At 54.0% G+C, this 15,333-nt stretch overlaps 6 protein-coding genes across 6 annotated transcripts; 1 reads left to right on the top strand and 5 right to left on the bottom strand.

Moving 5' to 3' along the window:
- Positions 1–1,037: 1,037 nt before the first annotated feature.
- Positions 1,038–1,675, bottom strand: INS49_003262 (uncharacterized protein; the record flags this gene model as incomplete). The annotated part of the gene is made up of 2 exons (XM_043164057.1): positions 1,038–1,375; positions 1,426–1,675. The coding sequence occupies 2 exons, from the start codon at positions 1,673–1,675 to the stop codon at positions 1,038–1,040; spliced, it is 588 nt and encodes a 195-aa protein (XP_043018822.1).
- A 2,112-nt stretch (positions 1,676–3,787) lies between these two features.
- On the top strand, positions 3,788–4,617 carry INS49_003261 (uncharacterized protein; the record flags this gene model as incomplete). The annotated part of the gene is made up of 2 exons (XM_043164056.1): positions 3,788–4,331; positions 4,565–4,617. The coding sequence occupies 2 exons, from the start codon at positions 3,788–3,790 to the stop codon at positions 4,615–4,617; spliced, it is 597 nt and encodes a 198-aa protein (XP_043018821.1).
- A 1,236-nt stretch (positions 4,618–5,853) lies between these two features.
- INS49_003260 (uncharacterized protein) lies at positions 5,854–7,147 on the bottom strand (the record flags this gene model as incomplete). Its single annotated transcript, XM_043164055.1, has 2 exons — positions 5,854–6,723; positions 6,779–7,147. The coding sequence occupies 2 exons, from the start codon at positions 7,145–7,147 to the stop codon at positions 5,854–5,856; spliced, it is 1,239 nt and encodes a 412-aa protein (XP_043018820.1).
- A 202-nt stretch (positions 7,148–7,349) lies between these two features.
- Positions 7,350–8,729, bottom strand: INS49_003259 (uncharacterized protein; the record flags this gene model as incomplete). The annotated part of the gene is made up of 2 exons (XM_043164054.1): positions 7,350–7,962; positions 8,056–8,729. 2 exons carry the CDS (start codon positions 8,727–8,729, stop codon positions 7,350–7,352), a joined length of 1,287 nt encoding a protein of 428 aa, XP_043018819.1.
- An 857-nt stretch (positions 8,730–9,586) lies between these two features.
- INS49_003258 (uncharacterized protein) lies at positions 9,587–10,863 on the bottom strand (the record flags this gene model as incomplete). The annotated part of the gene is made up of 4 exons (XM_043164053.1): positions 9,587–10,227; positions 10,294–10,391; positions 10,456–10,604; positions 10,669–10,863. The coding sequence occupies 4 exons, from the start codon at positions 10,861–10,863 to the stop codon at positions 9,587–9,589; spliced, it is 1,083 nt and encodes a 360-aa protein (XP_043018818.1).
- Positions 10,864–12,604: 1,741 nt separating this feature from the next.
- INS49_003257 (uncharacterized protein) lies at positions 12,605–14,614 on the bottom strand (the record flags this gene model as incomplete). Its single annotated transcript, XM_043164052.1, has 1 exon — positions 12,605–14,614. One exon carries the CDS (start codon positions 14,612–14,614, stop codon positions 12,605–12,607), a length of 2,010 nt encoding a protein of 669 aa, XP_043018817.1.
- Between the last annotated feature and the right edge of the window lie 719 nt (positions 14,615–15,333).

Genomic DNA, 15,333 nt, shown 5'->3' with positions numbered 1-15,333 from the left:
TGGCCACCGCAGAGCTCTGTAACAGGGATTGGTTCTCTCTTCTGATGGCACTTGGAATCCGTAAGTATTATCCTCGCGCCGGAAATGATGGTCACCGCCTCGGCAGCCATCATGTCCTTACAGATTTCCAAGCGGTACGGTGCAACAAGGTGGCAAATTGTTTCGAAGTACAAGTTAAGAGCTCCCAATGTTTCGTCTGGGGCTCTATTAAGAAAGAACCACCCTTGTCGTAAGAATCCTATCACGGCCCCTGGATCTTTACATGCTCAACCATAGATAATTTGGACATCAGTGTCACTGACAGAAACGCAGGACGTCATGGATTTGCACAACTGGTTCAATTAGTGATTGCTACTAGCTAGCTAAATGGCACTACAGCCCGCTAAGTTTCCATCTAGAATGCGAGGAAAGTGCTGTCACGGCACAAGAAAGCCTATTGCGCTAGACACCCAAAAGAGGGATGTTGTAATGCCGAGAGCATTACCGTGGCTATTACTTATATAGCGTACTATAATAGTTATCTAACCTTAAGATTTATTATCCTAATAAATTAATAGAGCTAGCTTGCTACCTTTTTGCTAAGTACCCCTTAAAATAAATCCATAAGTATTATTTTAAAGTTCTAAGTTAAGTATTATTCCAGCTTCTTAATTACAATTTACCTTCTTCCCATAGATAGATTTAAGATCATATTAGGCCCCTGCCTATATAAGAAAAATTCCATGGCTAAAGGAGAAATAAAGTTATAAAATCTGGCTTAAACTCAAAACCCCTAGGGAGGCATTATAAACTATCACGGCATAAGAAAGCCTATTACGCCAAACACCCAAAAGAGGGACGTTGTAATGCCGAGAGCATTTCCGTGGCTTGCACCTATATACGTACTGTAACAAGTGCTGAACGACAGATGTATCTATGCTTTACCCCTGATAGTTTCGCTGCTAATCAGAGCCTTGTGCGAATCTTTACCATTCTTAACTTACATCTTGAGAGGTTTTCCTCGCCCGTCACCACTGTTTCCCCTGACCGTCCTCCTTTTAAGCGAAAGACCTCAAGGCTCGCTTGGCTGGCGGTGGGACGGGTGCAGCAGTCTCCTCGGGAACCTGCGCGGCCTCGATCCCGGCGACAATAGCTCCGGATGCGGCATCGGTGACGATGTCTTGTGTCATCTCCTTAGCGGTGTCTTTAGCACCCTGAACGAATCCTGAGCCCGAGCCCGAGCCCGAGCCGTTGTTGAGGTCGCCGCCAGGGGAGCTACCGCCGTTGGCAGGCGTGGAGTTTCCCCTGTTAGCAGGAGCAGAGCTACCGCCACCGTTCGCAGGTGTAGAGCTGCCGCAGCCGTTGGAAGGGAAGACTTCGGTGAGCCCGACAAGTCCTTTGTGTCCATTTGAAGGCCTCCAAATTTGTCCAAGACCTCATCCTCACTCGGAGAACTGCGCTTCTCGTCGGTGGCCTTGTCCACGCCGTACCAAATACCGGCGGAAATACCGTCGGAAACAACGTCGGTGAGGGCATCCTTTGCGCCCTGTCTAAGCCTTCCACCCTTGGGGCTACGCTTGACTGGTTCACTCTCAGCGGTGGCCTGATCGACGCCAAACCAAATGCCACTGGAACTCCCATCGGATACAACGTCGGTGAGAACATCATTGGACAACCAAATGGACCGGCAGCACATGATGCTACCTTTGTCCATCAGATGTCATGTGAGGAAGCCGAGACAGTCTATCCTCTTCACCAGGCCGAGAGCGAGGACATCCCCTCTACCAATGTGGCCAAACTCCAAGAATACTCGGACGGGTGCCGGACAGTGTGATGTGTCCAATTCTAAAGCTATGAGATGGTACCAAGATATGGCAACTGCACTTGGTCAACCTGGCAAACTGAGGCTGAGTGACAGCGCGCTCGCCGCTTTGCCAAGTCCATATGTCGATTCCATCAAGGACCGTCCCGCCAGAATTCCAGACTGCGTGCTAAGGAAGCCCAGCATGAGAACTCGTTTAGCTGCGACAAGCTAGCGACGAGTCATGGCTTTCGGACGAGCGACACGGCTGAACCTGCTAGTGCCCGCGGACAACTTGGCGGGCTGGCGGCTCAACGTTCAACGAGCAGCTAGGCCCTTACCAGGCAAGCGTGCCTAACACCCGGAGACATGAGGCTCGTAAGGCTGACTGTTTGCTGCAATGTTTCGGTCCCATGGGCCCAGGACCCGCAATAGAAAGGTTTGACTTCAATCAAAGAGGCTTTGCGGCAGGTAATAAGAAGAGGTCCGGGCGCGGTTTGAGGCTGATAACGGTCTGGGGAATATCTAATTAGTCCTCAAATTCAGAGTTGTCTAGTCAGGGGTCTAGTTCTTGGACAGTACCTAGGTACATATGTACTGAATGCAGTCGATATCATAGCTACACGAGCAGCTCTCGTCGTGTCAGTTCAGGACATGTAGATCGTACTAAACTTCTTCGCCACACTCCTTCATCTGCACGTAGTCCAACAGTTGGCAGTGCTCCCTCGCTCTTTACTCGGTTTTTTCCCTTCACTTTCGTTACTCGATATGAAGATCGAGATCTTTCTGCTAGGTGCCCTGGCCGGGTATACCACAGCCCAAGCCGATGCTGGCAATGCCACTGAGGAGGCGCTCGTTGCCGCTGATCAATGTACAACAGCCGTCTTGGACGCATGTCCGGCTAACGGGACTGCTGCGCATCGCTGTCTGGCTGTTCCAAACAAGGACAAGTGAGTTTGAAGAGAAGGCACCCGCCTCATGAACATGCAGATCTAAAAGTCATGCTGGCGCACTGCCCAGAGGAGTTGTTGAGGGCCAATGCGTCTTGAGCTGCGCTGCGGATTCCCCATGTGTGTCACAATGCAACGGTCTTGGACAAGCATGGTGCGGTTCGAAGTACGTGAGAATCTTGTCAAGGCTGCCTTAAATCCTGTATTTGAATCTTCTCGGACTATTTCGACAGCAACGTTTGCGTCTGCGACAACAACTGGGACTCGGCTAAGGCGGCTCCCCCTGACCCATATGACTTGTCCTGGGTGAAGAAATGGGCAGCTAACTATCGGAGACTCATAGTATGTTCAGCTGCACTCGATGCAAGTCTATCAGGTCGCACCACTAACATGATACTCTCTCAGGCTCCGCCGGTATTGGGTCCGGTAGCCCTTATCCCAACTCCTCAGCCGCCTGCGCTCGTTACGACCAGTCCTACCCAGCTTTATTCACGACAACGCCTACCAGGGGGAAGGGGGGTTTTTGTTTAGGTGCTGTAAGCAAGTTAATGGAATAGTGATATAATAGTAACATGCTATTAAGGTTTTAATAGTATGTTTTTTTATATGTCTTACATTATTTACACATTATTAATATATACTTAATCTTAATATAATTTTAATTTTAATATAATGTAATATAATATTAGCATTTAACATAACCCCCTTAAAAAAAACCCTTTTTTTTATCTTTAACTTAACTATTTATTTATTCTTTATTGACTTAACTATTTATTATAAGAAAATTTATGAAATTATAAAAATATTTAAAAATAAAAATAATTTTAAAGTAAATAAGATTTAAATTAAAGCTTTTAATATAAAATTATAATAATATTAGCTAATATAAAGTTAATATTAATATAATTTAAAGCCTTAATATAATTTGCTTTTAATAATATTTTAATAGTTTTTTACTAGCATTTCGCTAGAATTATAAAATTTTAATTGATTATTAAAACATAAGTGCATTGCATGACCCCGTCAGAAACCCCCCTCCCCCCTGGTAGGCGATCTTATGCCACAAGATCCTGCCGCAGCCTTCGAATACCTGGCCTGCTCCGGCGCCACGAGCCCCGAGATCCTATCCAGCCAAGTGTCCGAGCTGGGCACAGGATATGACCTCATCACCGTCAGCGCCGGCGGCAATGATGTTGGCCTAAGCGGCATCCTCAACGCATGTGTGTTCCAGTGGAATCCCTTCCGGATCTGCGACGATGAAATGAAGGCTACACTCAACCTCGTAAGGGATACCTTGCCAGGAAACCCGGACAAGCTGTACGCGGGCGCTCTTGCCTGGGTGTGTCGGAACTTCGTCTCGGACGACATCAAGCGCGTCTTCCACCCGCAGCCGGGCGGCCACGCCGTCATCGCCAACCTGGTGCTCTGGCGCATGGTCGAGGACAACGCCGCGTCCATCAAGGCCGCGGCGATCGCGCCCAGTGGGGCCTCGGGCTGCGACGTCCCGACCACCGCGCAGAGGCCGGACCTGCCGGCTTCCATGCTTGGGGTGAACACGAACTGCCAGGCGGCTGCGCTGCAGTGCTTGAACTGTTTGGGTAGTGCGAAGGGGTTCGGGATTTTTGGGTGTACCTTTAACTACCATTCTGATTGTAATGCTTGTGGTGGTGGTGATGGATGCCCGTGCTAAGGGCGGTAGCCTTGGGCATGTATAGCGTGAGATAGATGTAGGCTGGCGACAAAAAAGCCTCCTTGAATATTAATTTCCTTTTCGCACCACATGCAAACTCTCTCTTTGTGGCGAAGACTTTTCTGACAGCAGTTCGGCCACCAGGATCTAGTGCCTCAGTTCTCACTCCCTACGCGTCTGAGAAAGGCGGACACTAGCTACATGGGTTGAAATTACACATCTTGAAGGCTACATGGAGAAGATAGGGATACTCACAAGCTCACGAATTTATATTAATTACATGCTGGTGTAATGCTGGAAATTGTTCATTACATTGATTGATTGTCTTCTATTTCCTTCCAGAGAGTTGGTCGACCGATTCGCTGCTGGTGACCCTCTGACCCAGGCTTTCGCACAATCGATAGGCCCCGATCTAGCCTGGATAGAAAGGAGTACAGAATTAAAATGAATGTAGCCTTCAGATTCGTACAGGCTAGCGTTAATGACCCTTGTCTCTTGCGCACATCTTATGTAGCGGCCCACAACCTAAGTACATCCCAATTCTTTCATGACGGGACTTGGCGGTCGAGGCCCTGCGCTCCAGTATGTTGTGTCTTTGCGTACCGCCTTCTGGGAGGAATTTGAGGGTCATTTAAGTGCGGCTGGAATAGAAAGATCAATGGCGGTTTCTTCCGGTCCACTCTGAATGATGGGTTGGTGTTTTCGACGTAGGCTCTCGACAATAGTGACGCTAGTAAATAGCCCCATGCAGTATGATATGACAAGGACAAAAAGATGTTCAAGACAAGTCCTTAGGTCTGTCTCGAAAGAGCTTATGAGTAAAAAGAAAAGGAACGCAAGGGCTGAGTAGACCCAAAGTAGTAGGGGTGCAAGCATGTGCCATTCTATTCGAGTGAAGATTGCCAGATGAGAAACCATTCCAAGTAGAGCGGTGAGTGTGCCCAACAAGGCAAGTTCTGTTGTAAAAATCATAGTTTCAGGGAATAAAATCTCCTCGATTCTTGATCCGCAATATCTGAGTAAATGAACCAAGGAGGGGACGGATGTTTCCCGGAGGACTGCTTCAGGAGCACTTATAGTTGGGTGGCCTGGAGGCTAGATGTCACGTTAAGGCCTGCGCACAGAGCACGACCAGCCCTTGAGGCCGAAGCGATGGTATCCTCTACGAAGTAACTCCTAAATTTAGGAACATGGCGGCCAAGGCCAAGGGCAGGTCTGGAGTCTGTTGTTGGTGTTGGGAGGCGGTGTCTCCACAGGTCCCTCACCTGCGGCGCAGTAGTGAACCAACAGGCTGCATATCCATGTCGCAAGGAAAAATGCAACCACGGTGGATGCAGGGCTCAGCTACCCTGGGGTGGGGAAAGTACGGCACCGCTGCAGTAACTGCGCCCTCATAGCACTGGGAAGAGATCGGATGATGTGTATTCATCCCTTCATGATGATTTCTTCAAATGGACAGCTACTTTGACCCCTACGTCTTGGCCCTTTGACACCAGAGTATCTCTAAGCTGCGCACCTCTTTCTGCCTCAGCAGCAGTTGAAATGTCCAGGACCAACTCTTCAAGACTCCCCGGCCGGCCTGCCAGGTACTCCATAATCTTTTCCTCGATCCATCGCCATCGCGGAATGCCGTATTCACCACATTCCTTATCCCAATCAACACCATCCCATTCATAGTGCCACCAGAAGAACATTTCATTCGTGATTGTCAAGGACCGGATGCCGGCTGGCAACACGTCAGCGAGCTTGCCCGAGCCTTGGACGTGCCACCCGAGCAAGACAGGCAGTGACACAGACAGCCGCGTCAGGCGGTCGAAGTCCTTGAGCGGCCCCAGCGATCCGCGGATACCCCACGGGCCCTTCTCGCCGCAGTCGATGGCAGTGGACGACCAGGGGTTCAACGCGAGGGACAAGTCCTCGAGCGAGCCCTTAAGGCCATCAAGGGAGGCCCGGACCTTGCCAAGATCAAACCAGCCGCTCACATGCTCTGCGTCCAGGACGAGGTCGCAGTGGAGCGTCGTGAGGTTGGGGGCAGCCCCCAACACAAGGCCGAGGGTCTCCTCCGTGAGCTGGCGCCGAAACAGGCGCAGCTCCCTCAGCGTCGGGCAGGTGACACCCAGGGTCGCCGCCGGGATGGACGCGCCGCCGTCGTCGACGCGGTGGGCCTCGATGCGCCGGACTCTCGGCAGGCCGAACAGGGGCAGGAGGGACGAGGGGTAGACGTAGTAGTCCATCTCGTCCTCAGGGTCGTCCTCGGGGCGGGGAACCAGTATCCTTGCCGTCTCCAGCGCGCCCCCGAAGCCCTGTGGCGACGAGCCGATGAGGTGCAGTAGGCGCGCCATGAACGGGTCGCCCCACGGGGTGCAGCTGGTCTTCCTCGTCCCCGGCGGTTCGGTCGAAGGTGTGGACCTCGAGAGTCTTGAGATCAGAGAGACGCGAGAGCACGGCGACGACGGCGCGGGTCACTGATGGTGAGTTGCATTCGTCTTCGTTTTGTGGTGTAAGGGCGAGGTTGCTTTCCGGGATTTGCACCTCGGAAACCCATTTCTTCAATGCTTCTGTCTCGTGTGGCGCGAGGTCGTTTTCGAAGAAGCTGCTTTCCAGGTACTTTATTTGTGGTACGCCGCGCAGGGCAATGTGTTGTATGGTCTTGAGTTGCTTGGGCTCCCTCAGAATCTCGCGCACGTTTCTGACAATAGTTGAGGATGATGAGTTTTTGCTTCCCATCTGGCTTGCCTGGTCAAAGCCCCAGGTGATCGAATCGGGTGCAGCCATTTTGTTGTCAGCTTGCGACATGTCCAGGCGACCGAGGACGACGGTGCGGTGCCATTCAACGATTCCAAGTCGACGTCAACGGCTGTCCTTCTAATAATAAGGAGGGCATGCACCGTGCGGGTTACTTACCAGCGTAATCTGCGTAGAAAGGGTCTCAGACGAGCGCCGCTTGCTCCTTTCCGATCAGCGTTGGGTATGTGAGGTTCATGAACTCCATCACACCCTGCCCTCCAGCTTCAGAGGGAATGGATTCCTCCCACGCCGCCTCAAGGTCAAGCGCTGTGACGGTGCCTCCCACAAGTCTAGCCAGCTTCTCGGCAAAACCCACCAGAATTGCGTCGCCGGTGCTCGAATTGGCGTCGTAAAACTCCATCGTGTAGATCTTCGTTGGATACTTGACCGCTTCGTTTCCGACAAAAGAAGTGTAGTTGTCCCCGTATAGCACCTTCTGAGCTTCATCCCACAGATATGGGTCCCTCGTTTCAAAGCCCGCTGTATCGAGCCGTGTCGACAGAGGCATGACGTGGTCCAATAGCACAAGCCTGTGCGAAGGCCTGTTGCCAAAGACCCCGGAAACGCCAGCAGGATCTCGAATGCTCCCGCCAGTGTCGGTGCTCGGGGCCAGGTCCAACCACTCGTAGCTGGCAATACTCGACCCTGCGCCCGCAGAAGACGAGGACGAGTCCTGATAGCCATCACCGCGTGCATTGAATGGCGAGTGGTAGTCGACCCACTCTGCTGTCGCCGTCTCCCCGTTGGCAAACTGGCTGGCTTTCTACAGTCCAACAATTTGCGCGCCGGCGTCAATGAGGCGCTGGACTGCTGTTCCAGTGGTGGTACTCGCTGGATAGAGGTCGTACCATGCATGGCTTCCGAACGAAGACTTCACGCCAGCGAGATGGTATACATCTTTGACACCGATACGTACTCCAGCCAGGGGCTTTTCGGCTGTTCTGGTGTAGTACAGTCTTGAAGGAACACCGATGGTGGCAGTAGCTGACAAGGCTACATGGGCTGAGAGGGGCAAAATTGTTCCATCCGGGGTTTGTAGGAGTGATTCGGTAAAGGCTCCTGAGAAGTCATTGTAAAGACGATATGCTTGATGGAGGGCGCCAGTCGCCGTCTCCAGAAAGTAGGGGCCGGAAGGAACATTTGGGGAGTCAAGTTGCAGAATTAGAGACGCAGCACCGTCCGCTTCCGATCTGCTAGCATTTGATATTTTCGCTTGACTGGGGAGCAGGACGACGGTGGAGAACCCGTCCTGAAAAACGTCGTCGGTAGATGTCCAATTTGCAAAAAGCTCTAGCTCGGGCAGTAATGCCTCATCGATCGTATTCTGTACGACTGTGACTGGCGCAAATCCGTAAATAGTCTTTGCAGAGGACAAGGCAGACGATTCCACCGAGATGGTCTCTGCGGCGAATGGAGAGTTGAAGTAGTTGACGTCGTTGAGTAGAACAGACACTCCGTTGCCCGTCAGTTGTGCTGACACAACCAACAAGCCGGATATGAGAGACAAGAGAAGAGTCGACATTGAGGTGGATTACCTGAAAATGGATCAGTTGTGTTATTTGATTAAGATGAGGCCCACCAGTCAGCAAAAGATGGGGGGCTGCTATCATAGTCTTTGTCACATTCACTGCTGATGACTGCGTACATAGTAATGGGCACGAGAAAAGTGAAGGGTAGATTGTGTTTACCCACTGCAATGTTTGCCTCTGACTGTCGTAGTTTCTGTTACTGTCCTCGTCCCTCTGGCCTGAGCTTTTGGTGCGACTTCCCCTTCATTCTCACCTAACTTCGACGTTGTGCTGCCGAGCGAGGCGGATTGATCTTCGGGAGTAACGTCACCTTTTTCCCACGTTTCGACAAGGCATGGGATGGCATGTTCGGATGAACAGATGGTTAGTTTTCGCTTTTGTAGGAGCCTCTTATACCCAGTGTTCGAGTCAGCCGGCCCTGGGGCAATTTGGATGTACTGTATTAAATCGCGAGGCTAGAACATTGTCTTTTTCGGGATTTGCCAAATGTGTCGACCAGCATCACGAGTCGAACTTTAGGTACGGTATTTTTGAAAGGACCGGGCACGCCGCATGGAGCTGGCAAGTTTCCAAAGCGGAATGCTCAGAAGGCCCGGAGCCACTCGGTCTACATAACATGCTTGAGCTCGAACATACTAAATACGCCAATGCATGGAAATCATGCAGTTTGTTTCCAACTCCTGTCTCCCTATTCCCCAATCAATGGGGCCCGACTTGTCTTTGGAATGAGCTTGAGTGGCACTTTTCACATCACGGTCATCCCTTTGACACAAGTGCGCCATGGACATCTCGATATTGTTTGATTAAGGTGCCCATCCAGGGCTTGTCTATCATGTGGCAGCCCAGTATCTCACCAGTTATCCGACCTATTATCACTTGGTTTTGGCAGCACAAGCTGCACAGATTCGTCATCTGTCCTTGGAGTTGACACGAACTTCCAGCTTTCGGGGTGCCTCTCACACCCCGGGCAGTAGTTCCAGTTCGGAGTCTGGGCACTCAGCCACTTCGTGGCTGCCCAGTTCAGACACTGCCAGAATGCTGATAACAGCACAATATCGGCGATGAAAATGGATACCACCATCGAAAATCTTTCCTTTTGCTTCGGGACGGAGCACACATACTGTAGGGATAGCTGCGCCGCGGTTGAATTCAAAGGTGCCATCTCATCTTTGAAAGTATCCACGGCTTTTTTATTCGACACACCAAGGACGGAAACGTTCCTTTGGGATAGCAAATACGTAATAGAATTGCCATCTGTTAGCGGGCTGGCGCTGCCCAGGTCAAGCAGAATAGACGAGTAAAAGGCCTTTGCGAAGCCATCTATCGCGGAGGCAAGACCTGTGTCGTTCATTTCGGATAGTGGAATCGGGTCCCAGTTCTTCTCGTTGACTACCATGTAGATCAGGGAGTCTTCGGCGTAGAACTTTCCGGTCGCGTAGAAGAAGTCCTTGGAGCTGACATTTGAGGCGCTAGTGCTGTTGTGGAATAAAGCTGAGGTGTCACGGTCAGTCAGCCGTTGGTTTCTCCAGGAAGACAAAATCAGAATCCGGTGCTTACTGAAATCCCCGCTGTCGTATCGTATGTCTGGCTGATCATCGTTTCCTGGTACGTATTCTGTGCCCAAAAACTCTGCGAGCGAATACCACGTGCGATCTCTAAATCGTACAAATTAGTATAAACCAAATGCCGCATTGATCCTTCATTGCACAATATGCTTACAATAGTATGGATCCCCACCACTGGCTGGAATCAGTGCGATTGTCAAGACTCAGGAAGTTCCTGACAATGCCGGAGGACTGTTGAAACTGAACCTGGAATGAGGCTGTCACTGGCGAGGTAGGACTAGGGATGACACAAGACACGTTGGCCTGCAGAAAGCCCTTTAGTCACGATATTTCGGGGCAACATCATCAGCCGGATAGGACCACTTACCGCAGCGTTGGTGTCGCCCCACGTCCAGGAGTTACCAGACGTCACAGACGTGTCCTTCCTGGCAGGATAGACCTGTATCGTCCCCACCTCGCAATCCTGCAGCGTGCTGTTGAGGTACGGTGCACCTGGTGCCTGTGTGGTCTTGTTGTTCTTGTCTTGATGGGAAAGGGATATCAAGGTATAGGAGAAGCCCATGTGCGTCGTCATGTAGCTCGAGCCCAACATCAATGCTTGAGACTGACACGATGCTTCGAGGTTGCTCAGCCATGAGAATGGCGCCTTCTGGAACCAGAGTTTGTGCTCGGCAGTCCCGGCAGTCCCGTTCGGATTCGTAGTGTAGACGGCCCTTTTGTCTGTTAGCAACAGAAAGCTTAGAAAGGCAAAGCATCGAAGGGGGTGCTTACTCGAGGGTATAACCACTCGTCCCGATATTAATTACTGTGAACAAAATGGTAGCACATATGCACCCTATAACCGCAGCCCATGTGAACCATCGGAACGGATACGGACGGGTGAGTCCGTACTCGAAGAAAGACTCGTGGCGTGGAGGCATGGTCTAGGTCTCATTCATCACACCCTCTCTAGGAGACGAGACTACAAAATACGCAGGGTTGAAAACAAACAGGAGATGCAGGCTGTCCTCGACTAGATATGTAACTTGGGCTCCCACGCGCACACCGCACGATTTCACTTTGTTCTTTTTAAATCCGCTCCCGATGGCTTGGGCCACCCGAAGCCAATCCATGGTGGGAGGCTGAGCAGCGTTGCATCACAGAGGCTGCAGTTTGTAGTGCCAAACATGGAAGCCCGAAATAGCGGCCAATGGGTGACATGAGTTGGTGGCCTAGCGCGGGTTGTCAGCTTCCGGACACATGTTGCCACGGCGCGTCCTATCTCCTACAAGAGCGTGTGAGCCCCGGGGGTGGTATTCTAGGCTTCAGCATTGAGATCCATCTGACATGCAGTAGTTAGATCTACGCAGGCGCCAGCGTTTTCCGCCCACGACCCAGACTGCATAGGTAATAACCCCGGGACATGGCAGGCGGCTAGCTCCCGATCGCGACCTGAAGACCGACCGCAGGCAACTGTGTGCAGGAAGGTGGACTGCCACCGACGAATGATTGGCTTTGGATCCAAGGGCTCTCGGGAAACCAAGCTCACAGGCGTCGTTCGCTTCCATTACTGCCCACTGGGTCGCGAGTGGACGCGCTTTTTGCTCTTATCAGACCTCTCGCCGCGTCTGCAGGTTGATACTGCTTCGATTGCCCACCTCAATATGCCTCCGAGCAGATGGTAAGCTTATGAGTAGTCGATTCATCCGCTGGCACTCCATCCGGAGACCTTGGGGCGTATCCTGTCACTTACCGGGGCAGAAACGACGGAGACAGGATGTAGATATATAACTCGAGCAGCACTGATCATTGAGCTCTTACTCTTGAGGCTGATTGCCATGCACTAAAGAATGCTCGCGCGCAGTGCTTCCTGGATAAGATGTTATCGACAGGAGAGCACGCATTGTACCGATTGTCCAGTAGTAGGAACCCCCCTTGAAGCCCCTGAAAACGCCACCAATTCCCAAAGTCCGTCCAATGCAGAGGGGGTGGTTGTTACCCGCCCCTTCCCCTGTATACCCATAAATGATCTCGTCGTGGATCACGATGGGCCTATGCCCTCCTCACAGCCTCCTCGCGGCCTCCTCTATCCTCGCGTCCTCGTAGCATTATCCTGGCGTAGGACTCAGCAGGGACCTTTTCCTCCTGCCGACCTTCTCTACCGGCGCTGGACGCTGTCCAGATGGGCGGGTCTGCCGTCTAATATGCATGCGAGACCCCCAAATCGCTTCCATCTGAGTACTGACATGTCGGGCTGAGCCAATCTTGTCGTCTCGGAGGGGCCATCCTCTATTACTTCCTCCCTCACCCTTCTCTCTCGACTCTCACGTCAATATCCTCGAAATCAGTTGCCGCGTGGCCGCCATTTGCTCTGCCTGCGCCTTCCCATTAATCCTGTCCTTGGCATTTCCGGCCTTCTCGGTCGGTATGTAGAAGTCGTACCGGTCCGGGAACAGGATGATGTTCGCCAGCCGGACCACCTCGGCCTCGCCCTCGGTGCTGCGCTTCTTCTCGGCGATGGCGCCCGCGCTGCTGCCGTCGAGCTCCATCTTGTCCGCCTCTCCTCGTCGTGCTCCTCCCTCCTCCGCCGCCGCGGCCTCGGACGGCTCCGGCGTGACGGCCCGCGTGCCGGGCCGGGTCATGACCTTGGACCCGTCGCTGGACAGCTCCCACGGCGCTAGTCCCATGGCCCTCAGCCCGCGGTCCCCGCCGATGGCGGCGATTTCCTCCTTCCCCGGCCGCCCCTCGTGCGGCGCCTCGCTGCCCACCGAGCCGCTCCCCGCGGTGTCGAAGTCGGGCCCAGGCTGTCCCAGCAGGAAGGCCTTGCGCTGCCGCGCGAGGAAGAGTGCGTTGGTCTGGGTGAGCGGGCAGGCGGGCGTGTACACCAGCATCGACGGGGCCGGTGTCTCTGGCCCGGGCGTGCCTGGTTTTGAGGCTGCGGTGGTCATGATGCTGTATGCCTCGTCGCAGTGCCAGATGACGTAGTCGCCAGCCTGCAGGGTGGGGATCTCGACGAGGGACCGGCGGAGACGAAGGTGCGGGTGCCACAGCTCGGTGATGCGCTGGGCGTGGCCCGGGACGGCGCCGTGGATGATCGTGGTCTGCTCGCTGTCGAGAGTCCAGTTGTCTGCGTCCAGGAAGGCGTCCCACTCGGCCATCACCTCGGGTGAGGAGCCCTCCTCTTCGCAGCCGCTGGTTGGCGGTTTCGTCTTGGCGCTGAAGAAGGGCCTGAGCAGCAGGTAGGCCATGACGAGCTTGGGAGAGGGCAGGACTCGGATGCTGGCGGGCTCGCCGGACGTGAGGGCGAGGATGCCCTGGAACATGCGGAAGATGGAGCATACGCCAGCACCGTTGTACAAGTCCTGGGTGACGTTGATGCGACCAGAGGGGTCCCAGGGGTCGAGAGACTCCCAGTCGCCGCGGAAGACGGCGTCGTAGGCGCCACCACGACCGTAGCCATCCGGCTCCCACCGCTCGAGGCTACCGTTGTCAACCTGGGCGATGAGGGTCGAGGCGGAACTGGCAGTGAGGCTGTCGGCGGCCGAGTTGCCGTTGACCTGGGGCAGGGCGGCGTTGGAGCCCATGATGGTGCCGTCGTGGATCCGGAGACGGTCGGCGTAGGAGATGGGGAAGCGGGTGGCTATGCGCGAGACGTCTGCATCGATGCCCTTGGTCTCCCAGAAGGTCATGGACCACTGCTGCACGCGCAGGACGGACGGGTGGGCTCGGATGGCGCACTGGGCCGGGGTCCAGAAGAGATCGAAGCAGGTAGGATCCTGGGGGATGGTGGGCTTGATGTGGTCCCTGTTGTGGGTGATGTAGTCCCTGGTCTGCTGGATCCAGTTCTCGGTCTGCGTCTGGCTGACGACGCCCCTGATGACGGCGACGCCGTACCGCTTGAGGTCGCGCTCGAACGAGGTGACGCTGGCCGCGTTGTCGATGTCGGCAAAGTCGATGATGGGGATCAGATCGTTGCCGCGCGACTGGATGTGGGCGATCTCGTCGCGCAGGGCGGCCAGGAGACGGCGCCACGAGGCCTCGATCGCCTGCTCCTTGCCCTGGATGAGCCTGCGCTTGATGTTGGCGAAGCGGTTGGGCAGGGGGATGGGCTCGGCGCCGTAAAAGGACTGCACGGGTGGCTCCATGCTGGCGACTCTCGCAAAGGCCTTCCTGCTGCCGATGCTGCCTGAGGGCTTCGAAACGCGGTGCTGCGAGTGCGATTTGTGGTGGTTTGTCCCGGGAGGAGGCGTGCCGGATGCTGAGGGGGCGTTGGACGAGACTGAGACGGTGGGTTTTGGCCCGGCTTCCGAGGGGGCGGTCTTGGCAGCGACCATCTTGACGGCAGCCGTCAGGTTCTTGGTGCTGAAGACGGTTGTGGTATTACCACTACTGCGGCTGCTCCTGCGAATGGGAGCCCTTGGCCTGGGCCCGGATATCCTCACGGTCGTGGTGATGCGCGTTGTCCGGCCGCCTGGTGATGGAGTAGACGAGGACGAGGAGGAGCTGGTGCCGGCTGAGAGTACATGTGCATGTGCTGCAGCATGTGTTGGCTGACCTGTTCCGGGAATCGATGCTGCCGTTGCTGTCGTGCCTGGACTCGGGCCTGAGCAAGCACCTCCAGCTGTGTCGGCTGCCTGTGCAGCAAAATGAGTGACATGCATCGTGGAATAGCAGTCGGGGAATACTTTTTTTGGGGAAACCAGGGACCTAATAAGCAAAGCTGGGGAACGGGGCTGGCGTGCAGATGGGGCCGGACGGAGCTGGAGCCCGGAGCTGGAGTTGGAGCAGCCGCTGGGCTTGTGTGGCTTGCTGCTTGCTGCTCCTTGCTTGCAGCCTGTCTCGTCCGTCAGTCAGTCCACACAACAATCCACAACAATCCACAGCAGTCAGTAGCTAATAAGTCCTCCGGGGCTGGCTACGTTGCGTCGCGTGAGTTGGTTGCAGACAGACAGCCGGCCGTTGATGCTTGCCGCTGTTGCTGCTGCTGCTTGCTGCTGCTTGCTGCTGCTGCTGCTCCTGCTGCTGCTTGCTGCCGAGGGATGGTGCTCCACAC

This window comes from Diaporthe citri (assembly GCF_014595645.1).
Source record: "Diaporthe citri strain NFHF-8-4 chromosome Unknown scaffold_10, whole genome shotgun sequence".
Classification (NCBI taxonomy): domain Eukaryota; kingdom Fungi; phylum Ascomycota; class Sordariomycetes; order Diaporthales; family Diaporthaceae; genus Diaporthe; species Diaporthe citri.
The sequence above is the reverse complement of the archived record's forward strand: the minus strand, read 5'-3'. Positions and strand labels throughout refer to the sequence as shown.